Consider the following 17472-nt stretch of genomic DNA (forward strand, 5'->3'; position numbering starts at 1 on the left):
AATACCTGTGTGTGAAATTCAGGTGAGTGGCTGTAGATTCCAAGTTAAGTGCAGGGACATAATAAATACCTGTGTGTGAAATTCAGGTGAGTGGCTGTAGATTCCAAGTTAAGGTTTGTTACCTGGAAGATAATGAGATTTAAGCAAAGTAGTACAAGGACTTTATATGATAAGTGGAAATAGAGAGTGCCGGCTTAACCACTCTTCCTAAATAGGAAGTAGACAGACTCCCTGGGCAGCTAATGGATAAGGAGAGGAGCCATGACTTGGTAAGAAAGGTGGACCTAACAGGAACTAACGAGACTGGTCCCTTAAAACAAAGACCTTACAGGTTTTCTCTTCTCCTGACAGCAGGCCCCCTGCTACTGGCTCTGCATTAGTTCCAGGGCCAGAGCAGGATATGCTACACAGCAGTCATGGACCAGTCAACCATTCTATCTTTCTTCAAACCAACCACCATAGATTAGGACGGGGAGAGGAAAACGCTTCACACACACACACGCGTGCGCGGGCTCTCTAGAACTGTGATTTCAGCTTCCCAGGCCCCTCTGCTGCACACTGTTCCCTCACTCCCAATAAACACCTTTCTTCAGTTGCTGATTCTGTCTGCTCCTGTTAGCAGTGTTTGAGATTTCTCTCTGCTTCCTGTTGTGCTTGAGATTTTTCCTGCCTTTTAATTCTTTAACTCCCAGAGACAATGAACCCAATCAATACTCTGGAACACGGCCTCAGATGTGCTTATTTTGGTAACCTTCTTACCCATCAGATTTAACCTCAGGGTGGCTGGCTGAGCATCTCCTGCCTTACCCCTGCCTCTTCCAAAGCAGCATTTCAGTGGTAGCATGCCAGATGAATGCACTTCTCCCAAACTCTTCCCTTAGCAGTGTGAAAGTGTCTGAGTCAACAAGGTCACCGGTGGAGTCTTAACATTGTGTGGGTTTTTGTTGTTGTTTACAATTTTAGTTTGGAAAGGCAAATGTAAAAGTTGAGAACCAAGTACCGTAACTCGGCAATAGAGCACATACCCAAGGATAACCAAAGCCCTGAGTTTGATAGCCAGTGCCACAGAAGTACATAATACAGCAGGAGGTGCTAGATGGGACCATATGTGCTTGCAATACGATCATGAATCCCTAAATACTGAAATTTTCCTGCTCATTTCAGAGTCAGAGTACAATATAAAAATTAGCAGAGAGGGTAGCAGAGGCAGGTGACCTGAAGTTAGCAGAGAGCTTATGAAGTCATTGATAAACCAGCCTTGGTGCTAGGAAGAATAACCTTTACATTGCACATGGGAACAGTAACCTAGAACTTGAATCCAGTAACACAAAGCAAACTTTGCTAAAATTTCTACACAGTTTATGGATTTTTTTTCAGACTTAATATTTTCATATGCCATAATCCATATTTATTTTAATCAACTTTCTGTATTTAAGTCTGTCTTCTTTATGATATAAATATTCTCTTTCCCCTTGATAATAAATAAGTCACATCCTGTCATGTTGCTCGCAAAATTTTTTCCTTGTTTACATAAAAAGATTTAACCTCTTTGCCATTATATCAGTTGTCTGGGGTTGGGGGGGTGAGGTGAGGCAGGGTTTTCCTTTGTAGCCTGGCTGTCCTGAAACTCACTTTGTCAACCAGGCTGGCCTAGAACTCACAGAGATCAGCCTGCCTCTGGGATTAAAGGTGTGAGCCACCACACCTAGCCGCTCCTTCCTTCCTTCCTTCCTTCCTTCCTTCCTTCCTTCCTTCCTTCCTTCCTTCCTTCCTTCCTTCCTTCCTTCCCTTTTACCTAGAGTTACTTTATGAAATCACAGAAAAAATAAGTAGGAAATAGATGAGCTTGATGTAATAACCTAGCACTTAGGAGGTTGAGTTAGGAGGATGAGAAGCTCATGATCACCCTCTACTGTGTTATGAGCAACACCAGCCTAAGATACATATGACTCTACCCCACTCCAAAATGTGCTGGATTTGATGAACTGACTCATAGTTGTGCTGAGGTTTGGTGGACAGAGAATGATGTAACAGGATTTTTTCCAGACTTGTTTGTTTAGTTTGTTGTCTCTGCTGCTCTGTGGCATCTCTGTTCTCTGCATGTAGAACATATGACAGCCTTACATCTTATTTCAGAAGAAGGATAGGCAGTTCTTTTAGCTTCAGGGGACAAGAGCCAGAGATCAGAGTAGTCTTTTTACTATTGCTGTTTCATTATTGAATACCCAAGTGTCATATTTGAACTCATGTTCCCTGAACCTTGTTATAATTAATAGATCAGTAAACCATCTCATTTAGTAACAGTCTAGATATCCATTAAGGTCATTTGAGGCTAAAGGCATGGTATATTGGTTTTTTTTTTTAAAGGTTTATTTATTTATTTGTTTATACAGTATCCTGTCTGTAGGCCAGAAGAGGGCAGCAGATCTCATAGGTGGTTGTGAGCCACCATGTGGTTGCTGGGAATTGAACACAGGACCTCTGGAAGAGCAGTCAATGCTCTTAACTGCTGAGCCATCTCTCCAGCCCCAAAGGCATGGTATTTATTTACTTATTATGTGTGTGCATACATATACACGTTTGTGTGTGTGCACACACGTGTGCACATACCTGCACGTGCATGTGTATAGGTCTGTAGCACGAATAAAACCCCAGAGACAGATATTGGGCTTCAACCTGAAGATCAGAGAAGCAAAGCAGCCAAGCCACTAGAGAGCTCTTACCTCTGTGAAGACTTCAGACTGAAAGAGAGCAAGTTTCTGTCACATCCTGCCTTATATTCCTCTCTAGTACTGGGATTAAAGGCATACACCACCACCGCCCGGCCTCTATGACTAACTAGTGTGCTGCTGGGATTAAACATGTCTGCCACCAGTGCCTGGCCTGTATGGCTGACTAGTCTGGCTGCTTTGCACTGATCTTCAGGTAAGACTTATTTATTAAAACACAAATAATATACCACTGTATTTCCCTTCGTTTGTCTAAAATAAAAAAAGGCTATAACTAATATAAGAAAAAACTACATACAATAAGTACAATAACGGTATACAATATATACAGGCATTAAATATATCAACAATGTCTAGTCCATTTTCATTTGATAAATTCAGAGAAAATACTCCATTACCTTCCCTATCTTGCTAAGTCCAAAGTTTTGTACCTAATTTATTTTCTATCATAACTTACTTTCTGTTTCTGGTAAACAAGAAAAACTCTATCTAATCTTCAGCTCTCTCAGAGACTCAAGAAGGAAATAATATTAACTGAGTAAGCAGGAAGTACATGCAAGCAACTTCCCAAAAATGTGAGAAATGACAGAAACAGCTGGCTGCCTAGACACTCACCCAAAGTTCTGCTGCAATATTGGAGCATCTATCTTTGGCCTACAGGCATAGCTTATCTGACAGACTATTTGTGAAGATATTCTGAAGGGCTGTCCTTCCTTGTCTTGACAGTATTTGACAGTTGCTTTCTTTTGTGTCCTGCTTGCCCAATTAGGGCAGTATACTGTCAGCAGTTGAGGCAAGGGCATTTTCTTTCCTAGTGACTTATTTTTGCCTCAGAGAAAGTAAACTTCATGTGGAATTTCTTCAATGTCCATTTTCTTCACTGAAGTAGATTGGTGCTGCCAGAAGCAGACATGTCTCATTAAAGAACCTATATTATTAAACCATCTTAAGTGCCATATTCTGTATGTCTCTGAAGTGTTTGAAGGTGACCTGTCTATCTAAAATACATCTTTGCTTGACCTTGCAAGCATACCTAATGTGACTACAAGTTCAATTAATTATAATAGGTGATTAACTACTAAACTACATTTCCTTATTATTCTAAACAGTTGATAATAATTTTCAAGGACTAGAAATTTGCATTTTACATGATTAAATGAGTTATATAGGTACAGTACCTTGAACAAGAGTAAAAATGTATGTACAGTATGTTCTAACAAAATTAATCTTAAATTTGTATACAGTATACAATAATCTAATTCAATGTAAAACATTTAAAACTAACTGGGCACTAGTAGTGCACATCTTTAATCCCAGCACGCAGGAGGCAGGGACAGGAGGATTTCCATGGGTTTGAGACCAGCCCAGTCTACAAAGTGAGTTCCAGAACAGGCTCCAAAAGATACATAGAAACCCTGTCTTGAAAAATCAACAACAACAACAACAACAAAAAAAAAAAAAAAAAAAAGGGAAAGAAAGAGAAGACCCAGCAAACAAAAAATTTAAAACTAGTAGTTGCTTTTTTTTTTTCAATACTGTTTGGCCAATGGCTCAGGCATATTCACAGTTAGCTCATTTTTTATTACTTTATAAATAATACCAATCAAAATTTCCACTTCCCTCCCCGCTCCCCCACACACCCTGCCCCCCACCCCCTCCAGTCCTAAGAGAGGGCAAAGTACCCTGCCCTCTGGGAAGTCCAAGGCCCTCCCCCCTACATACAGGCTTAGGAAGGTTTGCATCCAAAGAGAATAGGATCCCCAAATGCCAGTACATGCAGTAGAGACAAATCCCAGTGCCATTATCATTGTCTTCTCAGTCTGCCCCAATTGTCAACTACATTCATAGAGCCCAGTTTGATCCAGTGCTTGTTTAGTCCCAGTCCAGCTGGCATTGGTGAGCTCCCATTAGCTCAGGCACACGGTCTCAGTGGGTGGACGCACCCCTTGTGGTCCTGACTTCCTTCCTCATACTCTCCCTCCTTCCACTCTTAACTGGACCTTGGGAACTCAGTCCAGTGCTTCGATGTGGGTCTCTGTTTCTATCTCCATCCGTTGCCAGATGAAGGGTCTATGGTGACATGCAAGATAGTCATCAATCTGACTATGGGACAAGGCCAGTTCAGGCACCCTCTCTTCCACTGCCCAGGGACATAGCTGGGGACATCCCCTTGGACACCTGGGAACTCCTCCAGAGCTAAGCCTCTTGCCAACTTCAAAATGGCTCCCTCAATTAAGATATCTTTCCCTTCTCCCATATCTGTCCTTCCTCCATCACAACCATCCCATTCCCCCAAGGTCTCCCCAATCATCTCCTTCTCCCCTCTCTCTTCCCCTCTCCCCTTCCCTCCACACCCCCATCCCCATTCTCCCAACTTTTGCCTAGCAATCTTGTCTGCTTCCAATTTCCAGGAGAATCTATATATGTTTTTCTTTGGGTTCACCTTATTACTTAGCTTCTCTAGGATCATGAACTGTAGGCTCAATGTGCTTTGTTTATGGTTAGAATCCACTAATGAGTGAGTACATACCATATTCATATTTTTGGGTTGGGTTATCCCACTCAGGATAGTGTTTTCTACTTCCATCCATTTGCATGCAAAATTCAAGATGTCATTGTTTTTTACCACTGAGTAGTACTCCAATGTGTATATATTCCACACTTGCTTTATCCATTCTTCCATTGAGGGGCATCTAGGTTGTTTCCAGGTTCTGGCTATTACAAATAATGCTCCTATGAACATAGTTGAACAAATGTTTTTGTAGTATGATTGGGCATTTCTTGGGTATATTCCTAAGAATTGTATTGCTGGATCCTGAGGTAGGTTGACTCCCAATTTTCTGAGAAACCGCCACACTAATTTCCAAAGCGGTTGCACAAGTTTGCTTTTTAAAGGTAGATTCATATACCTTTTGATCTTATATCTATGTCCTCTTTTTCTTTTCAGAGTAGATTCAGTAATCCTCCCTTTTATCCTGTCATAGCTATATCCCCTCCATATTTTTCAAAACAAGACCTTGAATCTAATTTCCTTTGTTTAGCTTTTTTCCTGACCATTACCAATAACAACTTGTAACCAATCCCCTAAAAAATGACAAATATCCATAACCCATTGAACTACCAAAACCACCCACCCCACCTCTTGGGGAATGTGGTTGTCATATTCTTAAATTTACTTCCTGCTGTCTGTGGGCAACAGTATCTTTAGGGCACCCTGAAAAGTTTGAGTTAATTGTCAAGTCCCGGGAGAAGTAACTGCACCATTTGTTGTCCAGTCTCTGTGTAAGAGGTTTCTCTCTGGTCCCTGCTAGAGTAGTCTGTTAGGCTGGATCATCTCCGCTAGCCACCTCAAAATTGTTCTAAACAGTTTGTAGTCCAAAGCCGATATTTAGTTGGCATTTTTCAGCTTAGTGGTATTATCATAGTCCCAGATAAATCGTTGTTGTGGGACCCCATCCTATTTATGGAGACTTCAAAGTTCACTGTTAGGCATGCTCATGATTTACTGCAGAAAACTAATAGAGGATCAAACCCAAAATCATGTACAGGAAGGTACATGAAACATGTTTCTAGAATTAGTACTCTATATGACCATTGATATAATGACAAAAGGATATATATACATACATATATATATACACATACATACATACACACACACACACACACACACATATATATATATCCTTCTCCAAGAATTTGATTTTGGGAGATTTCCCCACCTCTAGCTTTTCTCCATTGTTCAATAATCTTAGCCTCTTCTCTGAACCCGGTACTCCATTTTAATTGTGGACCTGGCTCTAAAACATATTTAACTAATTCTACCCAGTATTTAGGGATAATTCTATTACAAACTGACCATGAGTTTAACATTTGCTTCACAAAAAGTGAATGCATGCCATATGAGACTATTGTTTTCTTGAATCTCCTTAAATCTAATATTGTTACAGGAGTCCAGTTAGCTATACCAGAGCCCCTGCCATTTGGCAATTCCTGTAAGTTTACTGGCTATATTAAGGTTGGTTGTTTGAAAACCTTAGGCTGTTCCCGTCTATTCTTATAATGCAACTCTGAAATCAGTTCTCCATTAAATTCCTCTGTCTGAATTTGAATATCTCTATGATCTGTTTATTTAGGTTTTGCTAAGGTTTGTATCTTAGCACTCAGCCAACTTTTTTAGTGATAAGACAAAAAATGATAAAGTTGATAATGTTTATAATTGACATTATATAAATCCCATCTAAATTTGATATCCTCTCATTTAATCATTGCATTTTCAAACTGTCTAGCATACTATCACACAGGGACCCAAACCCCTCCATTGTAATTTTTCCCATTTATTAATGTGGTGGGAAACTCTTTTAGCTAATCCCTTTCTTTAAGAATTCCCAATTGTCTTACCACATCTGACAATGTTGATGCTGATTGCTGCTGTGTAGAACATAAAAGCCTGACAGGATTTCAAGGCATCTGCCTACTTTGTCAGTAGCTTTAGAAGGGGGTTCAGGAGAGCCTGCCACCCATGGTGAAGAGAAAGAGAAAGACCTGACTTTCTGAAAGGAAAAAAAAAAAAACACACAGGAGATTGTTCGGATAAAGCAGGTTTGGTGGTGGTGTGCTGCCTGAAGGCAGAACCAGCCAGGCTAGGGTGGGTGAGTCCTGTGGCATTTTAGCCAAGGTGCTTCTGGAGTTTGAGTGGCAACTGGAGACTCTTTCAGAGAGGTTTTAGCAGGAAAATCCCACACTCGCTCAGAGGCTGGGGGAAAAAAGAAAAGAAAGCCTAGCCCCATGCCTACCCTGTGTGGTGGCTAAAAAGCCACAGACAAATGTTTTTTTTTGTGAATTCATGCCCCAAATGTTGGGCTCCAAATGTAGCACAAGTAATAAAAACCTAGGACAGATACTAGGTTCAACCTGAAGATCAGAGAAGCAAACCAGCCAAGCCACTAGAGAGCTCTTCCCTATGAAATCTTCAGACTGAAAGAGAGCGAGTACCTGTCTCATTCTACCTTATATTCGTCTCTAGTGCTGGGATTAAAAGTGTGCACCACCACTGCCCAACCTCTATGGCTAACTAGAGTGGTTGCTGGGATTAAAATTGGCTTGTATGGCTGACTAGGCTGGTTGCTTTGTACTGATCTTCAGGCAAGATTTGTTTACTAAAACACAAATAATATACCACTATGAGATCCAAGAACAACTTGAAAGAGTTGCTTCTCTCCCTCTGTCATTTGTATTCTAGGGATCATACTCACTCAGGTACTTAGGCCAACATGCTTGGTGGCAAACACCTTTACCTCTCTGCCATCTTGCAGTCTATCATCTAAGGTTTTAAGAATAATCTCTCTGAACATGGCGGACAATGAAGGCTGATGAGAAGCCAAGGACAATGGCACTAGGTTTCGATCCTAATACATGAACTGGCTTTGTGGGAGCTTAGCCTGTTTGGATGCTCACATTCCTGGACCTAGATAGAAGTGGGAATTCCTGTAGGGCAGGGAATTTGGACTGCTCTTCAGTATCGAGAGGGAGGGGAATGGACTGGGGGGAGGAGAAGAGGAGTGGAGATAGGGGGAGGGGAGCGGGGGGAGGGGGCAATATGTGGGAGGAGGGGGAGGGAAATGGGAAACGGGGAGCAGTTGGAAATTTTAATTAAAAAAGAATAAAAAATGAGAAAAAAAAGAATAATCTTGGATAAATTTTTAAGGCAAATTCTACAGAACATTATTTCTTTTTATATAAAACTACTGGAGAGATTAATCAACCCATTTAAAGACACTTTTACAGCCTGTCGTTGGTGGCGCATACCTTTAATCGCAGCACTTGGGAGGCAGAGGCAGGCGGATCTCTGTGAGTTCGACGCCAGCCTGGTCTACAAGAGCTAGTTCCAGGACAGGCTCCAAAGCTACAGAGATACCCTGGAAACCCTGGAAAGAAGAAGGGAAAGAAAGAAAAAAAGACACTTTTACATTCTTGTGGCTATAAACATTAACCCGAAGTAACACTGTTTTATTTGATTGGCAAATATTTGTAACTTGATAAAGAACACATTCAAATAGAATAAATGTCTTTGCTTACCAGTTTTGGAGGTCTGCATGAGACATCCAGCAGATTCACCAGTCAGTGTAGGCACACATCAGCACCACAGAAACTCTGTGCCTATCCTTCAGCCTGTACACTGAAGCACAAGAGAACACCCTTTACTCCACTTTATAGTTTTAATTTTGCCATTAATTTTGTGACTTGTTTTTATAGTCTGTCTGGCCATTTGATGATCCCAGTAAACAAATGACCAGTTTATAGTAATCTATTCTATTGGGTAAAAAAACAAGAGACTCTGGCTAGGTAATCTTTGCTGTTTTGAGTTCAAATAAATTGAGAATTTGGAGTTTCTGAAAAGAAAATAGCTCTTTGATAGGAACTAGCAAAGCTTTACAATTGGGTGCTTATTGTCCTGTCTGGAATTTGAGAACTGGGACCATAAATGCTATATGACTAGTTCCACCAGCATCTCTCTAATTCAGAGAAGCCTTTCTTTCCTTCTCCTGTGTGCAGTGTTAATGAAAGAACTGCACCTTATCCTGATGAGAAAGTAAGTATTCACAGTGGTGTAAAAAGCAGAATTTATAGGTCAGAGCCAAATTACAGTTTTTGGAGTATCTCTCACCCCCTTAATAATCATTGCTTGTCCACCTGGGTCTGACATAACATCTTGTGACTAACAGATAAACAGACACCAGAGAGCATCTGAGGCCTACGGGACCTGAGGAGAGCCCTCTGTTAGCCTGCCTACTCAGTGTTTCCCACCAATGTATGTAAAGGTGATTCGATCAAAAACTTTGTTCTCTGACTGTAAACTTCACAGTTAGCAAACTGAAACATGCATTTTCAGTAGACTTAGTTTGTATTCCCTTTCCTTGGTCACTCATATTTGGCTTGTAAATGAAATGAACACATACATTAAAGAATTTATACTTGTGAGATACAAAGAAGCCTAGCAGGTGTTACAGACAGCTCGAAAAAGCAAATCAAGACTGTAAACAGGGCACAGTAACGACACTATCAAAATGACAACAACTCCATGGTCAGGAGAAAGTTTTTTATTGTGAATAAGGGAGAAAGAATATCCAAAGACATCTAGAAGAGTCCAGCACAGAGAGAAAGAAAAAGAAGCAGACTGGACATGTCCAGGGCAATCTGCGAGAGAAGAGTAACAGAGAATAGCAAGAGAGAATAATAGGTGAGTAAAGGTCAGCAGATGGAAGATAGGACAGAATTTATGTGCCTGTCAATGGTAGCCATTCAGTTTACTGGTGATAATCATGTTCTCTGATACTGAACAGTTGTTCTAGGAAAATAGAGATGAGTTCCTCCAAGCCTGTGATGAACTGCTTTCATCAGTTGACCAACACTAGTCTGTTGTATGTATCGCCTACAGATACTTTACCCTGAACTTGTAAAGAGCAATATGTGAACTCATACCTGAACAGAGGTTATCCAATACCCATCTTGTCACATCATAGTCTTCTAGCACCATGCTAGGAACTATTGGAGTCAGTGAAATGTGGCTCTAAATAGACATTGAAGAAGACATCTGAGCGTCCAAGGGCTGAACCAAGAAGGCAGCAAGAGTACTTTGCTTGAGCTTGGCCAGGAGGCCATGGAAAGTCGGTCTCCTTCTGTGCACACCATAGCTGACCGTAAAAGGATGAGTGTATTGAGCTGGGGGCTACAGATGAGTTTTTATGAGTAAGTCAATTAACAAGTTAGTATTATATGTACCAAGAGCCTATAGAAGATTTCTTTCTACTTAGCTTTCTTCCTAATCCCTGGTTGGGAGATTTCAGGGGGTTGAGAAAGGCAATGAGGGAGATGAAGATAAGGGAGAAGGGCTAGTCCTAGACCCGCCCCACCCCCCAACTCTGGAATCATTTGTTTTATGGTAGGATTCTCTGGTGGTTTGGTGGGGTTCCTAGTATATAACAAGTTAAGCAGGATTCTGGTAATGCCTATAAATAGCTCATGCCCCATATTAATTACTTCAAAATGTCTGGTCATGATTTTTAGATATTTGCATATTTCATCTCAAGGAATTTTTTTTGAAAGGTGTTCTAAATTTCTAACTGGTTTTCAACTGTACTTTTGAAACACAAAAGTCACAGTTATGGTTGATCTCTTGGTTTGTTTTATGACAGATTCTGAATAGGTGTTTCCAGTTACTGACTTGGAAATACTAATCTGTATGACAGTGTATTATTGAAAATTACATTTAGTGAGACCACTGACTGTTGCATCAGAGGGTGTGGTATTTGAAAGGTATCACAGTTCTAGCAGGTATAGGGTGTTACTCTAATGAATCTTTGGGTGCTGTGTGTGTGCCTTTTATTTGCTTGCTGACCGCCAAGTCCTTTCACAGGATGGTTGTTCCACCCCTTTATCCACAACCTTAGTCACTTCCTTAGTATTTCCTAAAACATTTTCTAAGATACTTACAATCATTTCAAAGTGGGATTTTTGAAGTGAAATTCCTGGGTAGCTGTCTTTCTACCTTTCCTCACCTCAAACGCTAGGTGTCTGCTTAGCCTTCCACTAGGTGTGATATACCAGATTAGAGTATGCCTCCTGTAGTGTCTCAGACTGGTTTGTTCAGATCTCCCAAGGTATAGCAGTATTTTCCAGTTGTGTGTCACATTATATGGTGTTTGCTTGTTTCAGCAGAAATTATTAAACTGTTCGCTTCCATCCTAATTAACGTCAGGTTTGTGGTTGCGTTCTAAAAGGTTCTAGAAGAACCTTTCGCAGGACTGGAATTGGGGGTATCTACAGTAAAATTTGTCATACGCGGTGAAAGAACAAATGAATGTTTCTCTGTATTTTTTTTATTACTGAGCCATAAATGAAATGGTTCTGTAAATCAAAATGAATGGATTTTTCTTTATCTCATATGAAAGTCATAACTATTGTGGTCTGGTTTGTTTTCAAGGGCATGTGTGTGCGTGCGTGGTGTATACGTGCGTGTGTGAAAAGATTGCACCAATCAGTGCGTCGGAAATAGAGCAGTCCAGACAGTGTAGAGCTATAAAATACGGTGGCCTGCTTTTAGAGAAAGATTGTTATTGGACATTAAAGATCACATTTTAAGTTTCTTAAGCATTTGCCAGATGTACTTGTCTTATACTATAGCTTAAAGTGCAAAATATTTTTGTGAAAGCATTCTAGTGTGTGAAACAGCAGTTAGCTTCTCATCATGTAGGTGCTGGTGGGTGGATTGTGGCTAATCTGTGCCATATGGCTACTCTCCTCAGTGGAAAGTGATGGCAGTCCCAGGAGCTTTACTTCATCCCTGGGCAGCTGCCTTGGACTCAGTTGCTTTGATCTTCTTGTAGCACAGCTGGAAAAAGCAGGGCCTGGTTTTGAGTGACCTAATAAGAACATATGGGACCATTGTCGTAGACTGCACCTTCGTTTTATATAGGCATTCTTTAGACAATGTACTGTTTCATCTAAAATACAAGTTTGAAGTATTTGTTTTTGTTTTTTAAAAGAACTTAAAGTTGAAAAAATAGAAATTTGGATATTGTGAATATTTAACGGAATCTGTGTTCAGTTTCATATAAAATTTTTCCTTTGTAGCAGCAAATTTCAGATGAGAAGTAAAAATAAAGGGTGTGTATAATTCCCATAGCTTACCCAAGTGTTGTTCCTGCAGCTTCCTCATACTAGTGTCCCAGAACGGAGCAGAAATATCTGCTGGTGAATGAAAATCCAAGGTTCATGGTCTTCCTTTACTTCACTGTCTGTTGTGATTGCTGCCAGCCTGCCTCATAACCCCATTGCTTTCCATCAGACAAATGCAGTTGCCTGTTCAGCATTAAGAACAAAGCTGGTTTCCACAAAAAACATAAGGGGATTTTGTCCTATACAGCCTAACAGTCATGTGACGGGGGACACAGTCATAGAGATCAGATGCAGACACAGGTCTCTTCTGAACTGTGTCACCACTGATCACTATACATGAAACTAAACCTATAACTATAAAGGAAAAACTAAACCTGCGTCCAACTTTTCTACTCTTCTCTCATGGCACTGGCCCTGACAGCATTCTGAAAGTCTGTAACCAGACAGATAGTAAGTAGCAGAGCTGTGCCCAGGCTCTGATGTAAGCTGTGCAGTGGACTTTGTCCATACATTCCCACCTCCTCATTTCCTGTTAGGACACCATTCTTAAACTGGAAAGTCTGGCTTGCTAGTCAGTAGGTGGTGATAAAGCATGTTTCTCACCCATCATTTGGCATTAAATAAACAGATAGATGATAGATAGATGATAGATAGATAGATAGATAGATAGATAGATAGATAGATAGATAGATAGATAGATAGATAGATAGATCATAGAATTCCTGAGTAACCTAACCAGTGACTGCCATAACAAGACATAGATTCAACATTAGAAAACTTCTTGGTTCTTCCTCCATAGTTGGAACAAGGTGGAGTGAGCACTGTGGGCACATAGACTTCATTTTCAGGAATTCTTAAATGAAAAAAAGTATACAATTAGGTTGAAAGGGAGTGGGTAAAGCAAAAACGGTAACTACAATATATATGTGTATATATTTATATTTTATTTATTTTATGTGTCTGAATGCTCTATCTGCATGTACACCCTTATTCCAGAAGTGGCTATCATCCCACTGTAGATGGTTGTGAGCCACCATACAGTTGCTGGGAATCAAACTCCAGCCCTACAAGATGTATTTTTAAAAATTTAGTTTTACATGTGAGGTAGACAGTGTATGGCTTTAAACTCAACCTATTTTTCCATGTGCCTTTTTTTTTTATAAATAGGTATATTTAGTCTGGATATAAATAAACCATAACCAATTACATTTTTTTTTTTTTTTTTTGAGACAGGGTTTCTTTGTATAGCCCTGGCTGTCCTCTAACTAGCTCTGTAGACCAGGCAGGCCTTGAACTCACAGAGATCTGCCTCCCCAGTGCTGGGATTAAAGGTGTGCACCACCACCACCCAGTATATATAAATATATTATATGTATAATTTATTATGTATAATGCCTGTCCCATAAGCCAAGTAACAAACTCAAACACAGACCTCAGTCTACCAGTTGTGTTCTCGCCTCAGGGCCTAAGTAGCTGCTTTTTCTTTACCTGAAACCTTCCTCAGAGATGACTACCTGGTGCACTCCCAGACCTCCTCCAGTGTTGAAGCAGCTGTGGGCCGCGTTCCTGCCTCTCAGCTCCTGGCTGCCAACTAGCTTATGCCCCGATATAACAACACACAAACTGTATTCTTTTAAACACTGCCTGGCCCATTAGTTCCAGCCTCTTATTGGCTAGCTCTTACATATTGATCTAACCCATTTCTAATATTTTGTGTAGCACCACTAGCTGGCTTACCAGGAAAGATCTTTTTTTTTTTCTTTTTGATTTTCAAGACAGGGTTTCTCCGTAGCTTTTGGTTCCTGTCCTGGAACCAGCTCTTGTAGACCATGCTGGCCTCGAACTCACAGAGATCTACCTGCCTCTGCCTCCCGAGTGCTGGGATTAAAGGCGTGCGCCACCACTGCCCTGCTACCAGGAAAGATCTTAACCTGCGTCTGTCTGGAGTGGGAGAATTATGGCGACTGCCTGACTCGGCTTCTTTCTCCCAACATTCTGTTCTGTCTACTCTGCCCACCTAAGGGTTGGCCTATCAAATGGGCCAAGGCAGTTTATTAATTAACCAATGAAAGCAACAGATTAGAAAGAAGTCACTCCCACATCACTCCAGGTCTTAATGTTACCTTCTCCAGAAAGGAAGGAGGGCTTGCCCTTCTAGAAGTCGTTAGAGTTGGCATGTAGTTTCATTTAGGTAGTGTCTGTTTTAGCACCTTGATTGCTATGCATTTGCTTATTAATTTTTCTTCTTCTTTAAGCAGCTTAGGGGGGGGTTGTTTTGTTCTATTCCTTTGTTTACCCCCAGTTTCTAAAAATAGTCCTTCACATATAATAAGCTATCAGTAATTTAAACAAATAGAAATAGAAAATGTTCAGTAAATATGTTGTATTTGCTTCATTAAATTGTATTTTACACTTATCAGCATTTGCTGATTGATGTGGAAAGTGCCTTACAAGTTTGCAGTCTTTGAATGATCATGCTCAGACTACTCTGATACTTAATAACTAGGTTGTTGCTAATTATGTCCAATTCCTCACACAGACAGATATAACTGACTCAGTATAATAGAAATTTATTTACATGACTACTTTGAGTAGATCCATTCCTCATGGCAACCTTATGAAGTATATACTATCCTAATGTCTTTTAATAAATGATTTGAAGTGAAAGTAGCCATCTAATGTACTTTATTTTATGTGATCAGCTTCTCTTAAACTGTAGTGTTGTTTTCTTAACGAATAGGAAAGTACTCAAAACATTTACTCTGAGAGTAATGTTGAGCAGATGAATTAAATAGGTACTTTTATGTTTCTTTTCTTAGCCACTCTATTGTGATGAGCTCACATACATCACATAGCTAAATTAAGGCAGCCATTCAAACATCTGCCACATTCCAAACTCTAGACATCTCAGGGACCTGATAAACAGTGAAAAAGACTATTTTGAAGCTGGGGAGCTTCCCTCATAAACCCTTTTTTTGCCAATTATATTGCATGCACTTACCTACCACCAAAAAAAAAAAAAGAAAAGGAAAAAACTGTGACAGAGTTGAGCTAGTCTATTGCTGAACTTGCCTTTCTGATTTCCAGTTTCCTTGTAGGTATTGAGCTTTGTTTGAACATTAAATACCAATAATAGGATGGTGGAGAATCAAGTGGTTTAACAGATTAAAGTATCATATTCAGTGCTACTGGAAGCCTTTCTTAGACAATTACAGTAGGATACTTTGAACTTCACAAGTCAGTTTTATGGCATAATTGATAATTGGCCTGAGCGTTACTCATATACTATACTCATGAAGAGATTAGAATTCTTTAGAATTTGTACAATCAAGAAGTCACTTGTTTAGACTATATAACATGCAGTTTGGACATTTTATACATGATGATCATGAAATAGGCTTCAAGATGAGTTATTTGAAAAAGAGTCCAGAGAAAAAAGAATGTTGGGAAAGTGAATTTTATAAAGGAAAATAAAAGCTGTAAGAGTTGCTTAGCCTAAGGGAGCATAAGGGTAACAGTTTGTTCAAGGAGGATTGTTGATTTGATTTTTCCCTTCTTTGGGGAGAACTAAATGGGAGTCAAAACAGAGATAGTCTTACAAAGAAGTCCAGTTTCCAAAGTTATTAAACACACATACACACACACAAAGGCATCTGGAGAGAAGACACAAACTCAGAAAAGAACATTTTTGACCAAAGGCTCAGTTAGGTTTGTCTTAAAATCTCCTGAAATTGAGAGTTTAAGTGCAACTCTCACGGCCCCGCCAGATGTTCAGATCCAGCTGGATTTTAATCAGGTCTCAAAATTTGTGTTGTTAGTCTATGATTTGAACTAATCATTTAACCATTAAACAAATACTGAAATTCAGTTTTTACTTTTGTTAGTAAGGGGACAGAATTTGATCCTCTTCCAGGGTTGGGGAGATCTCTTTTTCTTTTTCTTTTTCTTTTTTTTTTTTTTTTGGTTTTTTGAGACAGGGTTTCTCTGTGGTTTTGGAGCCTGTCCTGGAACTAGCTCTTGTAGACCAGGCTGGTCTCGAACTCACAGAGATCCGCCTGTCTCTGCCTCCCGAGTGCTGGGATTAAAGGCGTGCGCCACCAACGCCCGGCCAGATCTCTTTTTCTTGATGTGTTCCAGACTGTCATAAAGACACTAGGTCTTTCTTTGAGCAGTGAGGTGATTATTATATTATATTATATTATATTATATTATATTATTGAGTGATTTTTGTAGTGGTTAAATTTGTCATATATTAAGCCATTATAGAAATCTAATTCTACATATTGCATAGCCGTTGGTAATTAAGCAAGGAATTTTAAGTATGGAGAAATTTAAATCATAGGTTACACCTTTAGTTTGAAATGTGACAACCCATCTTCAGGGAGTGTTGGGTGGACTCCTGTGCAAAGGATTGAGAGGAAACAAATTACTAAATATTTATATTTCAGATGTGTTGACATTTATTCCTGTTCATAAATGAACATGAAATTATAAAAGTCAGTCTTTTTTGCTGTGTTTCTAAAGCATCCTCATTAATTCTGTTCCTGTGGGTTTGTTTTGGTTTTGTTTGTTTTTCCTTCTAGGATGGAGCTATGATGTGGAAGAGAAGAAGGTTCCAAAACCCAAGTCCAAGTCTTACGGTGCAAACTTTTCTTGGAACAAAAGAACAAGAGTGTCTACAAAATAGGTTGGCACTGGCTTCATTTCTGCTTGACTGTGAATAAAGTCAGCTGTGCACTATTTATAGTCTGTGGATATGCACCTCTTAATCTCCTAATAAATGTGACCTTTAAACCACAGGTACACTTGGCAGTTTCTATTTTAAGTGTTTTTGATGTCTCACAGTGAACACATTACAATTTCCTGCATAGAGAGATTTGAGGTGTTCATCCCTCTAGGAAATCATAGCACTTAGAATCTACTAAATTAAATAAATGCCTGGAAACAACTGCCACCTAGGTGTTTTCTGGTTGCTTTTTATAGCCACTCCCAAATCAATTGTGTATAAACTCCAAGCCATCATTACTATACTGTCTGAGAGACTCTTGCTATGGGTAGAGGAGTA

General features: G+C 39.8%; 1 protein-coding gene across 1 annotated transcript in view; it reads left to right on the forward strand.

The window, feature by feature from the left end:
- Ndufs4 (NADH:ubiquinone oxidoreductase subunit S4) overlaps nt 1-17206 on the forward strand; it is a 118033-nt gene extending 100827 nt beyond the window's left edge. Inside the window, exon 5 of the mRNA XM_057789886.1 lies at nt 16991-17206. Within this exon, the coding sequence (XP_057645869.1) occupies nt 16991-17094 (104 nt within the window). The 3' untranslated portion in view covers nt 17095-17206. The remainder of the gene's footprint in view (nt 1-16990) is intronic.
- The last annotated feature ends 266 nt before the right edge of the window (nt 17207-17472 follow it).

The sequence above is a fragment of the Chionomys nivalis genome, chromosome 15, assembly GCF_950005125.1.
Source record: "Chionomys nivalis chromosome 15, mChiNiv1.1, whole genome shotgun sequence".
Classification (NCBI taxonomy): domain Eukaryota; kingdom Metazoa; phylum Chordata; class Mammalia; order Rodentia; family Cricetidae; genus Chionomys; species Chionomys nivalis.